This window comes from Bactrocera oleae, chromosome 4 (genome assembly GCF_042242935.1).
Source record: "Bactrocera oleae isolate idBacOlea1 chromosome 4, idBacOlea1, whole genome shotgun sequence".
Lineage (NCBI taxonomy): Eukaryota > Metazoa > Arthropoda > Insecta > Diptera > Tephritidae > Bactrocera > Bactrocera oleae.
Window position 1 is genome coordinate 7,490,336 of NC_091538.1, and position 22,906 is coordinate 7,513,241.

Sequence of the window (22,906 nt, forward strand, 5' to 3'; positions counted from 1 at the left end):
CAACAAAGACGCAAGTGAAATTACGACAATACATGACCCGGAGACCAGACTCTATATACGCTACTGCTATATACTCGTATATATGTGAGATATAATTTCCATAAACAATAAAAAAGTTACAATAAAAGTTGAACGTAAATTCGAAACGATCTTTTTCTCGGGCAGCGCTCAGTATATTCAAGAGCGCCTTTAGTTCCCGTCTCTCAAAGAACAACTTGTCAAGTCGCCACACTTTCCTTAAATTAACAAGGTATCACCTGTGCGCAAACAAGTTAATTTAAGAAGTACTTTGCATCTATCTACGCGAGATGGATTAAATCATTTGGTCGAAGCAATCAGTACTTTTACTTAATAGATTATAAATTGGTATAGAGAAGATACTGGAGAACAGTCTAAGAACTAAAATATATAAGCTTCTTTCATTAGACGGAATTTTGCACTTCTCTCGATAGGATAGGATTTGAAGTTCCTTAGATAATCATAGGAATGTTGTCAAGTCGAGAATTCGTGGAATTCGGGATATATATATGGTTTCGTTCGTGTTTCGTAGCCTCGACTGTTGAGTGAGTGGATTTGTGAATAAACTGTCTACTTGGACACTTAAGACGCCTGTTAATAGTGTGGTCCATAAAAGCCACACTGAGAAATTACAAATATCTCAAATGTAGCGCATTCTAAGCAAATAACGTGCTGAATCTTAACAAAATAGTCTAATCTACATAACCGGAACATCAGTTAAGGATATATATTATTAAGAGCACGAGTTTTTCCAATTCTACCAAAGAGGTTTTCTGAATTCTTAAACTTAGTAGGATAGAAATTTGGCTAGCCAAAGTGATGCGCCTAACTTCAAACACATCTTAGAAGTGGTTTTCAATAAATAACATAAAGAGATTCTTTTAGTAGCTTTCTTAGACTTCCCATCAGCTAAAATAAAACCGAAGGCACATTTTAAAAGAAAATATTCGTTCCGACCTTCCACAAAAATATATATCAAATATATTACAAAAGTCTTAAAACCTTAGAAGTATCTGGTGGTTCCTCTCGATAAGTTTACAGCTTTCTTTTATTTTAAAGTCTTCATGATCGTTAATATTAATACACAAAGGACTGCACATAATAGTCTATATTATTTGAACTTACCCCCAACCGCCACACAGGTTATGTTGATGACTGCGCCCTCATTATAGGGACCCAATTTGTAGTCCTTTATCGTCGCACCTTTACTGTCTAGTATGATTATTGACTCCGGTGGTGCTGTAAAATAAAAATTATAAAACAATTTTCATAAGTTTTGTTAAAAATAGTTTAGAATCAAATGTATAGATCTCAAGCTCTCAAGACGCTCAAATTTATAACTTTTTTCAAATATTCTAAAAAAAATTCTGAAAAAACTTTCACGAAACTACTCAGAAAAGTACAACGTATCACTTCGTGAACTCTCAGCACGTTGTGAACTCTCAGCACAAAGGTGTCTAGTGTTATAAGTGAAGGCTCCGAAGTTGCTCGTATGCTGGGCAATTTTGAAATTGTGAAAATTGTGTGGAATTGTGAAAGTGAAATCTATCTATGGAAAATACTCGTAAAGTGACCAGTTTAAACTTCTGACGCCAGTAAAATGGAATAATCTTCGTTGGAAGCCTCATCTTTGGGCAGGATTTTTTCGACAATATGTTTCGAAACCCCCTTTCGATACTGGCTCGAGATTTGTTATCTTGTCGCGATGAGTGGACTCAGAAAGTTATGCCGGCCATAGCTAGTGGCATGAACTCCCAAGTCGGTAAGGTCGAAGGTGAGCACCGAAGCTCAAACAATCCAAAATCCTCCTGCGTTGTCTGTTCACACGCTAGGGACGACTACAGCGGGCATCTGTCTTGGAGCAAGCTTCTCTCGTTATAAACGTATATGTCTTAATGGCAGGTTCGAAGGCCAGGGAAACCTGTGCCAATCACACGTTTTTCTGAAAATACTGCATTACTGAAACCAATAAGAAAGTAAAGAAGAAGAAAAGTAGAGGAAAGTTTGGATCTGTCTGAAGTGGTTAAAGCACCAGTATGTATTACTAAATGTAAAGCAAAAATTAAGAAGAGGCGGTGGGGAAGTGAAAGGAAGTAGAAGAGGAAAAAGCAATAAACTCCACACAATAAATGTCAACTGCGGAAATCGTTGTCAATTCACCTTATTCTTTAGACGCTTACTGCGAAAACTTTTCTAAATATAGCTTATTAGTTGATATACGCATCCGTATATAAACGCATTTGTATGTATATATGTAATAATACGGTTGTTGTGCTTATTTCTCTTAAGTTGCCACGTCAAATCAGCAAATTAAAAGTGAAAGAAAATAAATGAAATGCAATGCTGGTAGTGCTGCTCTTCACTTGCTGTCAGATTTGTTTCATTACACATATTTACTTTTACTTCTATATACACTTGTGTATATATGTATGCATGTATGTGTTGTTGGTATTTCATGCTGCTTTGGCGGCTTTCATTAAATGCATTGCATGTCGACATCTCAACGCCATCAAGCGATGTCTTTCAACCGACGGCAGCTAAGTAAGCTGCATGTCAGTCAACCAGTCAGTTTGTTAGAGCAAGCAGCACGCATACACCAACACACACACATATCAACTATATGTATACTAATGTATGTACTACAAATAAATAGTAGCAAATTTACGAACGCCCACGAGCGCCGGCGAGCATGTGGCAAGATCAAGCGTAGGAATTTTATTAAAAAATACTCATACGTCGTGCCGCATGGCATGCCATCATCAACGTATGGCATGCCATACATTCGGGAATTGTGCAAGCATACACGCATAACATATGTAAGCGTATATGTTTACTTTGATTGTTGCTGTTCGTCGGTATTGTTGCTTAAGTGAATCTATGTGGGTGTGTGCGTGTGTGCGTTTCGCAGCTTGTTGGCAACTTTTGTTGTACGCTATTATTACACAACGTTGTTTTTTACTCGCTGCTATCGGGTACCATGGGAAATGCAAGACAGCAATAAAGTGTTGTAGAAAGTGCAGATGTGTGGCAAGTGGCGTTGTGTAGCCAACGCTACATATATTTGAGTTGTGTGGCATAATGAAAGATTTTCTGTTTAGCTATAGTGATTTTTCACAATTTCAGTTCTTTTTTTCTAAATTTTTCTAAACTTTTTTTTTCCTTGCCAACTCACATAATTGCACAGCAACGTAGAGTATGCTAGCTTTGCAATTGTATTGAATTTCATAGAGGACCAGATAGGAATTTCATTCAAAAAGTATTAATAAAAAAATTGGAGAAAATTTGATAAAAAATATATATATATATATTTATTAAATGTAAAAAAAATATGAAATAGAATTAATTTAAAACCAAAAAAAATCAAAAATTAAACAAAAATTTAATAGTTATAGAAATAAAAGCATTTAAACAAAACCTTATAAAGTATAAATCATAAGAATAAAAAAAAAATATATTCATTAAAATAAATAAAAAAAAAACATAAAAAAGCATGTTTCAAAAATATTAAAAAATAGTTTAAGTTTTTTATTTAATTTAAGGAAGAAATTAAAAAAAAATGTTAAAGCCCGCAGGACGCCTAACTTCTGCTACTATGTAAAGTTGTATTAAAAAAAATTAAAAATAATAAATTTAAAAAATTTTAAATATTACAAAAACACAATTAAGAAAAAATTTAAACAGTATTAAAAAAATTCGGAAAAGATTAAAAATAATATAAAAGTTATAAGCAAAATCGAAAATAGCTTTAAATAAATCTAAATTACATTTTAAAATATCATATCAAATAAATTTTAAAATTAAAAAAGAAAATAGAAAGCAAAAAGTGTCTTTAAAGCTTTTAGTATGGCTAAATTCTATGACTTAGTGTAGTTATGTAACATTTAAAACCATTTAAAATATATGAAATCAAATTTAAAAAAACATCAAAAAAATAATTAAGTATAGAAGAATAAATTATATTTAAAAATGATTGAAACATAACAATATTAAAAGAAAAAGAATAAAAAAATTTAAAAAAAAAACTAAATATTAGAAAAAAATTTTAAATTATATTAAATATTATTGAAAAAAGAAAAATAAAAAGTATTTTAAAGCTAAAAAATTAAATTACTTTTCAAAAATATTAAAACATAATTTTAATATGCCTGAAAAAATTAAAAATGTAAAAAGAAAAAACAAAAAAAATTATTTAAGTTTAAAGCCTAAATTCTGCTGGTGATTATCTTTAGAACAGGCTCGCAGTAAGAAGTTTTCTCTTGCCAGTGTGAAGTTCATTTGCAGTTGTTGTTGTTTTTCCTATATTCTAAATATTGACCAACACTAGTTTGGTTCGCTGCCCATGCACACAACGCACAACTTTCGCTCGGCGCACTCAGCCTTGGCACTTTTGCTGCGGCGAAACTTTCTAGTGCTAGTTTACTTAAGGTCAGTAGAATATTTTGATTGCAGTGAAATAATTTTTTCAAGAATGTCTTCACTTATAATAGTGCAAGTCAACTATGTATTGATATGACGGCATATTTATTTGCAAATAAATGCCAGTGTTGCGCAACAAATGAATATGTGTAAGCTTCTATGAAAAATTTTATTAAAAAAACTTAAAATTAATAAAATTATATGGCAGCTCTGATTAAGCGTTTTTTTTTTTAATTATCATTTCTGTATCATCGAATAAAATTTTAATAGCTCAAGAGGAAAAAAAAAATTACAACATTCATATATTATAGGTTTTTCACTTTCGAAAAATAAAGAAAATATGGCAACCCATATATCAGTAAAAAAAATTTATTACATCTTTTAACTTGATTAATTCAATTTTTTTTTAAATTCCTGTAATATTAATAAAAAAGAAATATCTAAAATAATTTATGGCAACTCTGTTTGGGTATTTTATAGTACAAATGTAAACTCGGCAATATTTCATTAAAAATTTGTGGTTTCTAAGTCCACTATTGTATTATGCTAAAGCTTTTACACGTTGAAAAGCACAAAATATTATGTGGCAACTCTTAAAGCATTTGATATCAATAAAATTGTTTTTAAATAACTTTAAGCAACAAATAATTATGATTTTTAAATAAAAATAAATGTTTTGAAAATTTTATAAATTTTCTGCGCAGGTGGCAACCATGCCAAATTGAATTTTCTGTCGAAACCTTTTGAAACTTAGATATGTTAGCACTAGTATTAAAAAGGACATATTTACAGTTTCTTTGGACACTTAGCGACTCGGTTTTTCTGAGGGGACATAGAATTGAATATTCGCTACCATTGAATTTTGCTTTTAAGTTTATGTTAGTGCAAATCTTAAACTGTTTATACATGCATTTTAATGTGGTATTCTACCATATTATCAACAGTTATGCAATCAGTCGCCACAAGCTTCCATTTCCGTTACTTCTCTACTATCATATTCTCCGTGTTGCACACTGCCAACTGTTGTTTAGTTTGTCTACCGCAGTAGTTGGCAGCACTTTCTCCAGTTCAACTAACCAAAACCAAATTTCACTCAAAACTTTATACTGTTTCGCTAAATTTATAAGGAAGTGCAGGTAGCACAAAAACGGCAAAAAAAGTGAAAATAAATGCCGCAGCAGCTTCAAGTTTTCTAGGTGCTCTCTCCTTGAAACGCAGCACAAAAGTTAGTTGTTATTTAGGTGAAATGAAAGTGCAAAATGTTCATGCCACACACACAGACGCTTATACTATTTATCCACAGCAAACGAGCTGCAACTATGCACATATGTACACTTATGTAGTTATTATATAATATATCTGTATATAAATGTATGTAAGTATGTGTGTATGTGTGCATTAAATCTTCATCTTCCATATATTTTGACCTATAAAAAGTTTTGCTACCTTTGTGACCACTAAAAGGAACTTGTTAGTCGCTTTGTGCCTTGTATTTATTAAAATTTACTTTTACAGTTATGTTGGTGAATTTAGTATTTCAGCACCGGACGGAGATGAAACGAAATTGTATTGAGGTGAAATGAGTTTTTTACGCTTAAATTGTGTGCGCAATTTGGTGAAATATGAAACTTTTTGATCTAGCATTTATTGCCTTGACGATGAGCATTTGTGGTAGGTGACTATTTTTTTGAGCAATATGCAATGATTTTGCAGAGAAGACACAAACGAGCAATTTGATGACGAGCAAATAAATATCTAATATTTTAGGTTTTCAGCGATTAATATTTATTTCAATTTATGGAATAGGTGGCAATTGCTTCTGAAAATATACTCTGCTGTAAGTCCTTTCAAGCTACATTGATTTGATATCCATATTGCAATAGGGGGTTTTTAACAGGTGGCAACCATATTTTTAACGTATTTACAAACGGATGCGTTTGTAATGCAAGTTTGTTGTTTCACATCAATTTTCTTACTACAAATTTATTTAACTAATTTTTTTGTAGTAAATGTCTTTAATAGGTGGCAACTCTGCTTCAAAATATTTTCAACTTTGAGCGCTTTCAAGCAACATTAGTTTGATACCCATATTGTAGTAGCGCACGCATTGTATCAATTGCATATATTTCGTGTTTTTCAGCGGTGGTGGTAATGCGAATTTATCGTTAACTATATATCGATTTAAAAATATCGATAAATACAAATAATATATTTGTGATAATATTATGAATTTGTAATATTTTGAATGACAAAATTAATCGATAACAAACATTTTATCGACTATTTCTATTTCGATTATTCTTAAACTACTTTTTGGTCGATATTAATTATTATCCTGGTACTTTTACTCATTTAACGCTTAGTCAAATTAAACTGTCAAACCTACATTCACCGCTTTGCCATTAACAAATAAATTACTGCGACTTGAAAGCACTCTCTTAATTTACTCGCCAACTTCTAACAACGAACACTTTTACTGGCCATCGTAACTGTATAAAACTTTTAACTTTTACGACTATGTTACTTACGAATTCATTGCAGTTTTTAACGGCTAACGAAGTTCGGGAACGATATTAAACACGAAAATTTTAAATAATTGCAAACATGCAAACATTCTAGCACTCGAATACTCCCCCCAGGAAGCTACTGGCGAGCTAAATTAAATAATGAGAGGAGACTGAAAACTAAAATTACAACAACATGGCAAATATTGAGTTGATTGTAGACAAAACTTAATTTAATTTGCCAATAAAGTTTACGCAGCGTCCTCAATTCTCCCACTTACACACACACACACACACTGGCATAATAAATATGTATAATATAATAGATTACAAAAATAACAGCAAGAACAATACTTACTTATGACAGTTAAATTCACTTTCGAGTTGCGAGTCGGACTCTTTTGAAAGTCAACACGGCAACGATACTCGCCCGTATCCTCTTGTCGTGTCTTCTTAATTGCCAGCGTCCCCGAACGTCCCTCTACGGAGAAGGACAAGCGATCGCGATACGATTCATCGGACCAGTGTGTGCCATCAGCAAAGTTTGAGTCGCGCGTATCGACGCTGCAAATAAAAGAAGAAGAAGAAAATAACGAAGCAGTTAAAAAGTGGCGAATAAGAAGAAGCAGAAACGTACAAAGGGCAATTTTATAAAAAATTGCGAACTAATAAAAGTTCAAGTATTATAATACGAGCATTGGTGAATACAAAAAAGACATTAAATAGTTGGAGTTGGAGCGAAAAATAAACGCAACTACTTTTTACCGTTAGTTTTCAAGACAAGATAAATACTGTTTTAGTTGTACGGAGATTCTGGATAGCAGGATTTCGTCATGCTTGCACTGCCTTCTGTTACTTGCTTCGAGGGAAGTTTGGGTATCGTCCAGAGTTGATTATAGCGCTGACATGCACGACTGTCAAACTCTGCTTTATGCCGAGCGACATTCTCACAGTCTAGCGTTGACACGCGCTGTCTTCCACCGCCGAGAAGACGACTAAAAAGCTAAAGAACTTTTACTTTAAATCAATTAAAATGCCAAGCAGCTTAATTGGAATTCATCAGCAAATGAACGCGCGAAGGCAAGAGTGTGTGTGAGAGAGATAGAGAGAGAGAGAGAGAGAGCAAGCGAACGTGTGCGTACACGCGTACTGAATAGTTTCGCAGCTCATTAGAGGGTGACGTCCGTCTGCTACTGTGTTACCGACTACTAACAACGATAAAAGGACGCAAGCGTTGGAGGGACGCATGAGCGGGCTATACGCGCGCGGGAAGCAAGAGTCAAAGACACCAGAATATAAGGCAAAAAGTAGAAGGCAGCTAGGGTGAGTTCACCGACTACAATGTGCCAAAGTTTTTGACAAAGTGACAACTTGTGAAGCAGCGAAATGAGGCGTTTTATTGTTATAGTTGGCAACGCTGGCGGGCCAATAATGCTAGCGGGTGTTTTTTGTTCGCTTTTTTCTGCTTTTTGGTATGCAAAGTGACAATGGCGGTTAAGTTTTGTGATGAAATGACGAAATGTTAAATTCCAAAGTGACTTACGTTCACTCTTCTACACACACGAATGCCGTTAAAGTCTATGCATGGCGTATAATAATGAGGGTTCTGATATAGTTAGCAGTAAATTAACGCAAGTCCAGGTGAAGGGGAGAGGTGAAGCGCTTAAGAGGTCATGGATTGGCAAGTGATACTCGTCTAACAACAAAGTGACACTTCATTACACGCTGTGGCATTTTGAAGTAGTAATTAAGCTGTAGTCAAATGCAAGTAAATGGGTGATGTGTTGGCGTAGAAGGCTCGCGATTTTCTCATCCTTTTAAATAACAGAAAAATCTGTGCGGATTGTCAATGGCGCTGTTAGCTGAGTCATTTTCTTTGATTTCCACTATTACTTTTTTTTAGAGGGGAATTTTTCTGGACTTTGACGATTGTTATACGGAGTCGTATAACCAAAAGAGGGTGGTGGATCGAGTTGCTTATTTCTACAATCTGCTACGACTGCGGCGAAGTAGTTTACGGAGGTTTGAAACCTCTTCAATATGTTAGATAATTTAGGTATGCAACACAAAGTTCCACTGAATACACAATGCCTTTTCAACAAGAGCTCATAGTATACATATAATACTATGAGTTTTGTTTCAGAAAACTTCGGCCTACGCAGTCTTCAGACAGCCAGTGTGGATCTGCCCAAATGATATAGAGCCGACTGCCGCAGGAACACCCGCTCTCTCATCTTCGTTCTCTCGAAATCGGGTTATGCATTTGGCTTGTGACTTATATGCTATGCAACTCAAATTCCAATAAAAATAAACACAATTAACCAAAAAGATATCAGAATGGATGGAATAAAGAAAAATTAGTCTTGGCGACAGCTATAGAGCTCATGTTTGGCAGTTAAACTTAGCTCTCATAGAGTCTCAGCTTGATGAGGAAAACAGAATTAAGAAAAATGGTATAGCAGAGTCATCCTTCTATGTACAAATAATTCGTCTATATATTATATAAAGTCGGAAAATGAGTTTGCAAAAGTTTGTTTGTAAATATGCTTATCATCTCGGATTTCAGAAATTTATTTAAATTATTTACAAAACAAGATGGACGGGGAGACCCAAAATTACAGGAATTCAAAAGTCTAAATTTTTTCAATATTGAGGTAGACATCGATCTTTAGCAATCATATGCTCTTTAGATGTTAAGAGATCCTTAACAAGTTCGTTAGGAAAGCAAACATCGACTTCAATAGTATCTCTATATGTAGTCAGGGCATAAGCTACTAAAAAGAGTCCGAAATCGTTATACAAAAGTTATATGAGCAAAATAGTCTAAATATTTATTGTAAGACTCATTGGTCAGCATCAGCTGATTAATTAAACAACAGTTAATTTATGATTTTTTATTCTCTCTCTCTCTTTCGATAAGATACGATATTTTAGGACATGTAAGCTCAGTGCTATCTACTTTTAAAATTTTTTCGGATTATAACGGTTCAAATCAGCTGACGCATTAAGGCTGGTCTTCCCATTGCACATAGAGCTTTTATGTATATTCAATTTAATTTTCAATATTTCTTCCACATCATAACAGATTGTTTATTAACGGCTGTTAAATACATATGTACCGTATGTTTCTACGTAGAAATAGTGTGTGAGCATATCGTGTGCGCCGCTCCCTTCAATTAAGCGGATTTCCGTTCTCTCTTTTATTGGCCGCTGAAGAACTTGACTAAGTGCTTGTTATCCTTTAAGCATTATTTTCGAAAAGCGAAAACAATAACTGCAATAAGTACAATGCAAGTGGCCGCAACAGCAACAGCTGCGAACTCTTTTAGTTTAAACAAATTCTGCTCGCTTTTTGCTTTTTATTCGCTTTACTTTTGCGAAACTTATTGTGCTTTTCACTATTGTAGTTGTTGTTATTGAGATATGACTTACTCTTATTTTTGTTTTGTTATGCTCATCTTCCCCTTCTTCTCTGACTTTCTTTTTTGCACTCTGTGCCGCTGTAAGCGCATATGCTACCCGAAATTTTAATTAAAGTTTTTGCTCAGCCACTTGCCATCTGTGCAGCGTACACAAGCTGTGTTGCATAGTGTTGTATGAAGTTTTTATGTTTTGAGTTATTTTATTGCGAAGTAACAAAGACGCAATCATATTTTCTCAGCTTTAAAAAGTATTTTATTTTTATTGGTCTGAGGCACTTGAATCTATTTTCTTTGGTATGGTTGACTGAGCTCAGCGTAGATACTGCATGGGACCTACGATGGCTGCCGTTAGAGAGGTGTATCAAAATATCTCTCCGTGCTCCATTAAGAAGCGAAGTAGATGTACACAGACTACTATCTCAATAATTGCTATCAATAAAATATAATAAATTCTAGCTGATATTGAGTCTGCGACCTCTTCACTGCCTGCAAAGTGGCTCAGAAAAACATCAAAAATATTCATAAGCTCGGATTTAAGGTCTGCGTTGAATTCTACGTAATAAGCAGCTCTACATATCAATTTTAGAAGGTCTGTTTTAAAGCGCAAAGCAAACCTTCATGACCCCGTCGCTCTTGAATCTTGCGAATATTCATCCCACAGCTCCGTGGTGTACTCAAAGCTCAAGTGTCTAAAACTTGGTTGCTTGATTGGATGAGCTACGAAACATCCCACTGGTTTCAAGAAAGGAATATTCATGTCACAACTCCGAGATGTACTCGAAAGTCGAGTGTCTTAAACCTGAATGCTTCACGTTGCGAGCTCTACAAAGCGTCCCCTTAACCCCAACAAAGGAAAGTCTTTTAAGCAAACTTGACTTAATTATAACTATCAAGAATCAAAAACTTCCTTAGATGTAAGAGTTCCGCGTTCACTTTGTTATTTTCCTCATTCTTAAAAGTTACCCAGAATTGAAATAAGGCTAGGTAGCTAGGAGGAAATTAAATTCATACTCTTACCAACGGCTGTCTTCCGGGCAAGTTTCATATTCTCTTTATGGCTCAAGTTATTGCAGGTAACTTTCTCAGCTACCAAGAGATCAGAAGCAACAGTTTTTTATGTAATAGTCTGCCTTTGATATGAAATGGTAAAGGAGCTCTATGATCTCAAGTATGGGTCTGGGCTTTGGTCCTTAGAATCAATTGTTACGGTTAATATTATTGTAGAGGCAGAAGAAATTTTCCAAATTTTTTTAAAAACCCCGCCGAATGCAAACCTTTGGTAGGATACACATCTGGGTTCATTTTGATCCCAAGACCTAACTGCCGTGTTTGCTGCTCTCTGGAACCGTTTATTCACCTTTTTTACCGAACAAAGAAGCCAGCCGAACTTCCTCAAATCTAAGACCAAGAAAATAAACTGACGCTAATTTTACTAATGCAGTTGAAAGAGCGGCGGTCTTTACCATGTAAACTGGAAAGTTTTCAGACTGTGACTGTGATTTAGTTGAATTGACTCTTCAGAAAATAGATTTACATGTGTAATATTGCTCGATAATTGCTCTCACTTCGCATTGTCACTGTGAGTGCTGGTCGGAACTCGTAAAAAATTTAGGTGGCATGGTATTTGCCGAGAACCTGAGGAACAAATGACAAACCAAGCTCCATCAAAGTAATATTTTAACATATTTGTGCTAATACTGTCCAATTTGAAGCCAAAAAGAGCGCTGCGCCATAGAGACATATCCTTAATACGCAGCAGCACCGTACAACTTGCGACTTAAGTAAATTTGTATTGTATAGCTTCTGGTATTATTTGCCCATTTTTTACAATTAGCTTTTAACTTAATCTTCACTCACCTGTAAATGGGCGTCTTCAGACCCACTTTAAACCAAATTACAAGTGCAACGCGATCCTCTAGTATGGGCGGCGTCACATTACAAGGCAAACGGCCCAATGTGCCTTGGATGGATTCGGACAGTACGGGCGGTCCTGCAAAGGCGAAAAAACACACAAAGAAGAAACGTATTAAAATGTGAGATAAATTAACAAAGTGAAAGTCTAACTTAATTACGAAAAAATTCAGCAAAGAAATGCAACTTCGCCAGCAGCGGCGTAAAAGAATTGTAGCGAGAAAAATTTCAAATAATTTACAAAGCTCTTTAAAGGACAAATAACCTGGGGATTCGAAAAACAAATAACGAGTAATTAGCGCTACAAATTACCTGAAGGCAGGAGATTCGCGGTGGGCGTCGGGTGGCGGCGCGAGGTCAAAGTGTAAGTGGAAAATGCAGTAAAGAGTTGTAGATATATATACATATATGACGGTGTATGCGTGAAAAGGAGTGAACGAAAGGGATAAATCAAAATGAGGACAAGCACACTCGGCTGGAGTGGGCTGTTTTGTTTTTGTTTTACTCCTATTTTCCTTTTGCTGCAATGAACTAGCTAAATGAAGCCAAGTAGCGCATAGCGGCGCAATTGTGTTTAAGGCTGTTAGTGTGTAAGTATGTATGTATATGAGTGTGTGCGTTAGACATCCTTAAGGGTTAAACAATGCTAACGCGAGCTTCGGCTCGTTGCCGTTTACCATCTTATTTTCTTTATTATGTCTTGAAAAATTTTCTAGCATCCTTGCAGTGTTGCAGACTTAAGCGGCACTAAAGGACTTTTCCGTGACATTTACAAAATTGCTTTTAAGCCTTTTGCTAACTCCTTTAAGTTAATTCGCACTACTACTCTTCTGGTTTTTTGAAGTTATTTGTTATTTGTTCGGACAAAACGCGATTTATATTATATATTTTTGGGTGTTGAACTTTTGGTTCGCAGTGTTTAGTGGCAACTAAAAGTGGATTTAGGAAATTTGCCGTTAAGTAGTTTTATAGAAAATAGTAAAATTAAATTTATATGAAGCAGTGAAATTAAGAATTACTCTCTTATACAAATTTTATTAAAAAATCCATAACCTCGACTTCTTCTTTTAGAATATTATACTTCTGTAGCATATTTATAAGTATTTTTACTACTTCTTTTAACTTATTAGGTGTTTTTCTTGGCTACGAAAGTATTTTTACTACTTCTTTTTATTTATTAAGTGTGTTTCTTGGCTACGATAAAGCGCCTAAATGTAGGCTTTTTTAATTTAAATTAAATCTATACGAAGCAGTAAAATTTTGAGAATTACTCTTTGATATAATTAAGGAGAAATAAAAAATTAACTTGAATATCTGCTAAAATATTTTATTCAAAACTTTATAACTTGGACTTTTTGTATAAAGAATATTTTCTTCTGTAATAATTACAAGTATTTTTACTATAGTTTTTCTTTTAACTTGCTACTTTAATTTTTTAATAAGGTGTCTTAAAAGACGAAAATAAGATTTAATAATCATGATTCTCTTTATAACATGATAGAAGAAGAATAAGTAAAAAAGATTCCATTAACTTACTTCAACCATGTTAGGTGTATGTCTTCGCTTAAAAATGCGCCTTAATGTAGGCAACGTTTCTTTCTAAATTTCTCGTTAACAACTCATAAAGTCAAATTGAGAATTTTGTTTAAATGTAGCATTGCAAATTTAAAAAACATACCGAACTAATCGACCTGAACTTTTACGTCCGAAAAAATACGTAGCCCCACATGTCAAATGCCTTGACATTTTCTGTTTTGACAATTACTAATGGCAGCATGTTATTCATGACTTAAGTTTTTGAGGCGATTGGGATATGAAATCATAATCTTCTCTATGCTAGTCACTCCATTAATGATCTCTTTTCTACAAACGGAAATCGCCTTTAATTTGTTTGATTTTTGATAATAAAACCTCGGGAAAAGACTTATTGGAACACTTTACCCCGAGACTAAATGTTATTTACTACTAAAAATATTCAAGTCGAACATCTATATAAACTACATGTAAATACAATATATGGTTGTACCTATATGTTGCTCGCTAAATGTCTCCTAGGATATGTGCCTAAACGTAGGCTATATTATCTTTATTTAAAAAAAGCGTAATAGCTGTGTGACTTAGTTGAGAAAATGCGACTAATTGTAGGCAACATTTCATTTGTAACACTGTTGTCGCTTAGCAGAAAATACACCTAGCATTGACAAAAAATTAGGTGGCGTGGCAGGCTCTCTCCGTTAACAATTCTTCCAAATATTTTTCCATTATTTGCTTTATTATGCATTTCTTCTTTAATTTCCCAGCCCTCTTAGCAATATATGCAAATAAAATCTGGTTAGCAAATTTTAATAAGCGAACTTGAACTTTTTCCTTTCACCACTCAACTTTACTCCCTGATATCTCTGCTATTTTCCAACAACGCACCCTTATCCTAATTTACAAGTATAGCCATGTTTTTACAACGAGTTGTTTACACCATGCCATCTGCAGTTGACGTTGTTATTCTCATTGCCACCATACAAATGGCAAATTTTTAATTTAATTAGGTCGCGGTTGATGAAGCGTCCAAATAGAGTTCATAACGCCGCATAATCACAACAAAAATTGGGAGCAAAATGCGCGCTAATCAAATTGGGAATTTTGAAAAAAGTGAGAAGCTTGTTTACACGCGACTTTAATTTGTTTATGCAACAGCTAATTTCGGGCTTTTTATCTGGGGAATTGTAAGGAATACTTGTAAGTGAATTTTTGAAAATATTATGAAGCAGTTTTGGTTTGTGATTTTAAGATTTTTAATTTTGTAGTAGGATAAACAATTCATTAAAAGTGAAAGATTTGAAAAAAGAAAATCTGGAGCGGAAGTATATTACACATTAAAATTGCGTGGAACATTAATAGTGAGAGTTGGTACTTAGCAGATAGATAAGGTATTTATCTGAGCTTTTGAGTTCGTTCCTGCTGGCCAGCGATCTAATTTATCCTGCAATTAGGCTTACTACATCACTGCTCCTTAACTTTATATTTCAGTGTTTTAAAGGGAGTTTCTATTGTGATTACCAAATTGTGTAAATATAAGCGTTTTCCAATTTAGAAGTAAATTAATATTAAATATGAGTATATATGTTTAATATTTGAGTTTGTGTTTTCATACAAATACCACAAAATACTTTGAAATTTCACTTCCATTTACAATATTTATACGAAAATATTGCTTATTGCCGAAATGCTCTCGTTTCATTTTGCGGTTACACTATAACCGCAGTGAAATTTATGGCTTATAAAATGTGGTTTATGTCAATTTAGGTGCAAATAAACACATATGCAGGTATTTACATATTACCAGCACTTTGCCAAATGCAATCAACCAGTATTTGAGCTCAACAATTTATTACACATACATATTTAACAACGTTGGAGAGGCACCGAGCAGCATAGCAGGTTCTGTAAGGGACCCACAAAGTATTTGGTGACATTCACCTACTTCCAGTGAGCAAACTATCACATAAAATGTTTATAGCCATAATACACAGGCACTTAACCACACACAAACTTACCAAAGCAATCATGAAAGTACTGTACTTATGTGTAGCTATAGCTGTATGTATGTATGTATGGGTGCATACATAACCTATAAATTTGCTGTATGAATGGGTGCGCTTTACGCTCTAATAAACACTTTCTTCGAAATGACTTTTTTGTAGCTGTAGATAGAAGCATATAGAAGTAAATGTGTGCTGGTTACTGAACTAGTCTGGTTTTAGTTAAAGAGGAACCAGTGGAAAATCCGTAGGTTACAGGTGTGGGCTGAAACTGGTTAGATTGGAACCTGTTGGGATTTTCTGACATCGGTACTGCTAATTTATATTTTTTTTAGACTTTTAGTATGCTTTGAATCTCACAAAAAAACTTCTTTAAAAAAAAACAACGTATGCTTCCAAATGAATCTCAACTTTACGTAGTTTATATAGAACCAGTTAGTGCGTTATCAGCAAATTAGGGTTTGTGGTGTCTGCACACCTTTGATAAGGCTTCTGCTGCCACCGCTTTGGTTTTTTTATGCGACCATAATCTCTAAGTAACCAGCATTTTGTGATATGTGAATAGGTAGATATATACGATATGAGCTTATAGACCGTATCTATTTAATCGTTGACCCTATATGCAACCAGTTTTAGAACTATTTATGTCAGTTCCCGGAATGAAACCGACTCTGTTATTCCTTTGGTTTTCTATACAGTAGTTGACCTATAAGATAGGTTTGAACTAGACCTTCAAGATCTGGCAAAAAGTTTCCGAAGTGAGACACGGAAGGTAAAACATAATTTTTATACCGTAACAGTAGTAATATTAAATATTTGACAAATCCTATTAGTATTTTTTCGGCCGAAACTTGAATCCATGAAAATTGCTTTGAAATAATTCATATTTATCGAAAGTAACCAGTTACGCATTACTTCCGAACCAGTTAGCGTTATAGCTGAACTATATAATATCTCTCTCATGCTCTCTTTTTTCGATGTCAAATTTTACTATACCGTTAAGTACAACAAAAGCTAGGTAGCTGTCACATAATTTGCATTGCACTTCACTACCGCTCTGTTGTTTGTTGTTAGTTTGCGCCATTTAATATGTTTTAGTTAAGTTGCACGCTTGTTGTTGTTGTTGTTTTTCTTATTTACTTGCATTGACATAGACGAAACACTGGTGAGTGTGAGACTTCAAAATATACGCATTACATTACAGTTAACCAAGTAATGAGCGCTTAAATGTGCTTAGTTGCATTGATTGCGTTTGTATTAGTTTGTGTGTTTGTGTGCAATATATGTACACGTATATGTATGTTATTATAATTATGACTATTCAGTATTTTATGCAATATACTCGCACACAAAACGCTTTGATGGGACGCACTGACCGCATAGTTGTTATTAGTCGAGCTTCCCATATACCACGTGGTAAAAGTGTTTGAGTTTAGTTAAAGAAATGCTAACGAATTGGTGAAAAATTGAAAAAAGTAGTTATAGTTGACTCTTGAGTTGTTATTTTGGTTGGTTTTTGAGACGCTAACTGTGTTTTTCAAATTTGGAAAACTTTGAGCTTTATGCTTTTTGTGAAGTTCAATGTAGACTTTCTTATAACTATTACTACTAATAATTTATATATAAATTAATTATAAAATAAATATTTTTCCTGCTAATTGTTTAATTCCTATTTTCTCTCGCATTCCCTGTCAGGCTATCGCTTATTTTTCCTATCACCTCACTTGACCAAAAACACTCATGACTTCACTCTATACTCACACGTTTAAAGTCCTGCTAATAACACACATAATTATTAATTTACGCACACCCACAGACACTTAGACACTTGCCATATCCTGTCTTTGAACTGGAAATTGCACAGCATTTATGTCAGCTCATTTTGTGGTCTACTGCCTCGCATCTCTGTGTCATAAGCTACTGAATATCTGAATATGTGCACAAACATACATATTTATAAGCAATAAATATACATACATATGTATATTTGTAATATATATATAATTTTGTGGCAACTTATATGACATGATTTTGTGGTTGTTTGTGGCTGATTTTGTCATGTTGCTGGAAATTTCGCAAATTAGAAGTGCTTTAACATTAAGACTATTGAAGAGCGATGTAGTTATATGTCATATGTGTGTTAATGGAGTCCAATTTTATATATGTTTTTATGTTGGCTGCGCAGTAATATAAACGTAGTCTACTTTTCAGAGCGAAAACTTATGAGTAAAATTACAAAAATGTCAAAAAAAATCAAAAACTGCTATAATATTCAACAGGTGTTGACTAGTGTAGTGTGAGCAGTCGGGCGTAAATTTTCTTAAAATTTGAAAAAATTATTTTATTTTAGTATGAATGCAATACAGAAAATTGAAAAAGTGAATGTGACACATTTTATGTTGACTAGTGTAGCACCAAAGCATTTTCAGATACCCACATATGTTTTTAAGATTATACTATATAATTTTTTTTCAAAATTTTAATTAAAAAGATATTCTACTTTATTGCGAACGGTGTATTTAGACCCAAATCACTTTAAAAACTATTATTTTATTTATTCTTTTACTAAAAATTACTGTTTTGCACAAATTATTTAATAGCGAGAGTTGAACTTCTGATTAAATTTTCAACTTATGTTGACTAGTGCAATTAGTTGCAAAACATTTTCAGACCCATAAATGATTATAGAGGATATAATATTTTGCTTAAAATTTTTATGTTGACTAGTGTAGTTAGACCCAAATCACACAAAAACTGAAATAATTTCTTTTATTCTTGATTATAATAATTTATAAATTTGTTATAACGAATGTGCAATAATTGATAAAAATTTGCAACATATGTTAACTAGTGTAATGATCACCAATTACTTTTAGAATTTTACATAAATATTTATATGCAAGATTATAGTAATTTTATAAATTTGTGATAAAGGATGTTACAATATCGATACGAATTGTCAATTTATGTTGACTAGTGTAGTTAGTCACAAATCACTTTCAGAAATTTAAATAATTCTTTTTATTGAAGAATTTTTCCAAACTTTCATTAAAGCAACTTCCATTTTGGTAAAAATTTTAACTTAAGTTGACTAGTGTAGTTAGTTAGAAATTACTTTTAGTAATTCAAAAAACTATATTTATTCAAGATTATAGTAATTTTAACAAATTTTTAATAAGAAAATTAAAATTTTGTTAGAAATTTTTAACCTATGTAGACTAGTGTAGTAAATTTCAAAACACTTTTGGCAGACCAAATTTTAATTTTATTAAAATTTTATAATAGTTTATGTAGTACAACGTTTTAATGGTGGATTATTCTTAATTTTTTTTCATGTTGACTAGTGTAATTAGTTCGAAAATACTCCAGGCAAACTTTAATAATATTTTCATTTAAAATAAGATTTAGATTTAAATAAAACATTTTATACAAAGAATTAACGCCGAAAGTTGGTGACCCACTATATTTTATTTCATTATTACACAATTTAACAACTTAAGAATTCTGTTAAGTACTCAAATAAACCTTTGATTTAGCTACATTGTATATTATCTTTATTTTTGATGCAAGAAGCTGTAAATCAATATTTTTGAATTATTAAAAATCAAATATGTTAAGTTTCTCAATATAAAAAAATTTGTGTTGACTAGTGTAATTTATGCTCTGAACACTTACTTCACCTTTACAGTAAAAAAAAATATTTATTTATAACTTGTAATCTTTATTTCAAAAGAACGCATTCAAATGGAAATAGGCGTTGCCACAGAGGCAATAATTTTTTGTTGCTTTATAAAAAAATAATAAAAATGGACTATATAAAGCAAATTCCTATCCTGCATCCTTTGCGGTGTACAAAAAATTTTCTGTTTGTGACGACATTGTTTAAGCAATGCACACAACAATTTTTTGTAATATTTTACAACAAAAATTTGTTGTTTTTTTGTTCCTTATTTTTTTCAACAATAATTTGTTGTATTTTTGTAATTTTTCCAACCACAATTGTTTTTCTGTTTTTTTTTTGTTTTGTTGTCTTTGTAGCTCATAATTACGACTAACTAAACAAATTTGTATTGGCTCATTAATGGGCGGATCCAAAATGGCGCAATCTAACAGCTCAACAACAACGAAACAAATAACACGAATAATCCAAAAATTGAACGCAGAGCGCAGCAGTTTATGCAAATATGTGCCACAAATAGCATAAACACATATATATAACAGTGTTCAACAAAAGTGTCCGAGTTTCCAAACGATTTTGATATGTCGACTGTCATAAGCTGAATAAGACACATACACACACGCATACATGTATTTGAACGCTAATTGCACACAATTGAAGCGAACAAGACAAAATGCGCACGAACGAGCGAATTTCAAGCGCTTTTGCTTTATTAGCCAGCGAGGTATATGCGAGCGCGGAAATTGCGTTGGCAGCTAAACAAAATTGGGGGGTTGACATGATTTTATATGCCGAATTTGTAAATGTAAAATATGTAAATTGCCAGAGGCGACTCAGCGCTGGCTAACAGTAATCATGATGTTAGCTGTCGAGAGCAAGCGCACGCACACAGCCATACATATGTGTTTTTATATGTGTAATAGAAAATGGCAGCGCTGTTGTATGCTTTAATATATGTGCATGTTAAGATATATGTATATGTGTATGTATATATATGTGCATGTACGGCACCGCCATCATTTGTTCAATGGTTAAATGAAAGCATTAGCGAAGCATTTAATTATCGCAATTAGCTAATTACAGAGACAGCTAACGTGCGCGCTGCACACAAGCACATACATATAAACGCACACAAAAAACAGTTATATATATGTATATGCGTATGCAGACAACGTTCAATGTGTAGTGCTGTAGTTAATTTAAACGCTTTTAATTGAAGGAAATGCGTAGAAATTTGCGGTTGGCAACTCAACTTGGCTGCTACACTCAATTTGAGTGCTTTTTTGCAGCATACTCTAGCTAGGAGTGACATGTGAAATGTCATCGAATTTGTGTGAAAATGTTGAAATTTGCTTGAAGCAAAGCATTTTTATATATTTGCTTGTAAAAAGCTTCATATTTGCCATTTAAGCTTGCTTGTAGCCTTTTCAGCCGCCATGGCGTATACGTAACCCAAGAGCAATTGCTTTTTTGCGCCTATTTTCGTGCATACATTCAAACATATAACGGTTTTGTGCATGAAACTGTAATTTTGTTATGTTGAAATGTTCTAACTGTTAATTAATTACATTTAATTTAGCTGCTTTATTGGTTACAATTGCTGTAATTGTAGCAAAGTTGCTAAACTAGTTAGAAAAAGTTGGATAAAATATTGCATGAATTGGGATAGGAGTGAGAGGAATTGGAAGTGAAAGCAAATGAGAAAAAATCGAAGAAGGTCTTTCCAAATAATTACAGCGTCTTTTTCATGAAAATTTTAGCATCAAAGCTCCACTTTCTTTACAAAAAAGGTCGCTATGTAGTTTTAAGTGTACAAAAATTGCTCTTATTTAGTAGTGAAGAAGTGAATTTCGTTAGAATTATTGCACTTATTTAATATTTTTTTCATGAGCACATCATTTTTTTTATTTTTATCTAATAGTTAGTTCTGATCTAATTTTATTCAAATTGAAAAAATAAGCTCGCTAGATGGCGCTGTACTCAGAATATATATTGTACTGGTTTTTTTGTACTCTCTGTTTCCCTCTACCATATATATATTCATCCCTTTTTTAAATTATTTTTCAATATATACATCAGCTTTTTCTAAAAGCAAAAATAGAAAACTTTAAGGCGAAGGCGGACACTTTCTGAGAGGTGTCTAGCAACCTATTTTTCAGAGTACCAAGCGAAAAAAAAATCGATTTATTTTACCCACCCCAATACCTATACATACATATATGTATATTATTTCAACTTTACACGGTGTTCTTAGTCCCATCGTCGATTATTACAGCAAAATCCACACTTTCTAACACAAAATTCGCACTTAACCTCAAAATATTAATTTCGTCTAATTAATTGGCTAGCATTTGCCTCAGTTAATCACATTTTTATGTTAATACCAACAGCTTAATGTGAATAAACGCTGAAGTATGCCAATGGAGGGAGCGCTTTCATCTTAGTATTGCTTTGATTATGCTCAGTCAGCTGAATGGGAATATTAATTATTGCAGCTGCTACATTATACTTCCCATAATTATTGCGATAGAAATAATAAGTAATCATATTTATATATGTATAGCTATGTGTATGCGAGTGAATGTGTAGGTGTGCTGTTATAAAATATGTCAATACGATGCCACATGTATTTTTTCCATTTATATGCGCATTAATTGTGTATTTAAATAATATATAATATATATGCACACCTATGTAATATATATAATAATATGCTTACATTTATATTACATACACACACATGTACATACACTATAAATTACCCAATGCAAGTGCTACTGCCGTTTTCGTTAACAAAATTTGGTTATCATTCGTTTGGATTTGTAATTACCGTTTGGTAATGCAACAGCAATGCATTTATATATGTATGTGTGTACATGAATATATACATATGTACAATCAACATGCGCGCTAGTCTAAAACGAATTACTAGCTCTGTTGCATATTTATCCGTTATTAATTGGAAATTATGCGCGAATTGTGATTGCTAATTAATTGCTGCTTTGATAGTAGCGGCGCCGGTGTTAAGGCAATTACTTAAGAACCATTTCGTGTTAGAGATATATTTATATATATGTATATATGTTTCCATGCATGTAGGTGTATTTGTCCTTTGAAGCTTCGAAAAATTACTGAGAATTAGTTCCCTTGAAGCATAAATTTTTATATTTAATATTTTAAGTATTTAAAGCTTTATGCTCGAAAAGTAATGGGCACTAACTACGTGGGTTGCTTGTTTAGTTAGTGATCATTAGAAAAAATATTTCTGAATTAAATCTTTTTTTTTCAAAATATTTTTTTTACCTTAATGTGTTTATCCTCAGGTTAAATTATGTAATGTTATGTTAAGTTATGTTATTTTTAAGTTGTGTTTAGTAATATTATGTTATGTTATGTTAAGTTAAGTTAAGTTATGTTATG

At 33.1% G+C, this 22,906-nt stretch overlaps 1 protein-coding gene across 6 annotated transcripts in view; it reads right to left on the reverse strand.

Moving 5' to 3' along the window:
• side-VIII (sidestep VIII) overlaps positions 1-22,906 on the reverse strand; it is a 212,520-nt gene that overhangs the window by 63,875 nt on the left and 125,739 nt on the right. For all 6 annotated transcript variants that reach the window (XM_036374846.2, XM_036374847.2, XM_036374848.2 and 3 more), the window contains 3 exons: positions 12,218-12,350; positions 7,297-7,502; positions 1,144-1,257 (listed from right to left, as the gene is read on the reverse strand). In XM_036374846.2, coding sequence (XP_036230739.1) covers positions 1,144-1,257; positions 7,297-7,502; positions 12,218-12,350 — 453 coding nt within the window. The remainder of the gene's footprint in view (positions 1-1,143; positions 1,258-7,296; positions 7,503-12,217; positions 12,351-22,906) is intronic.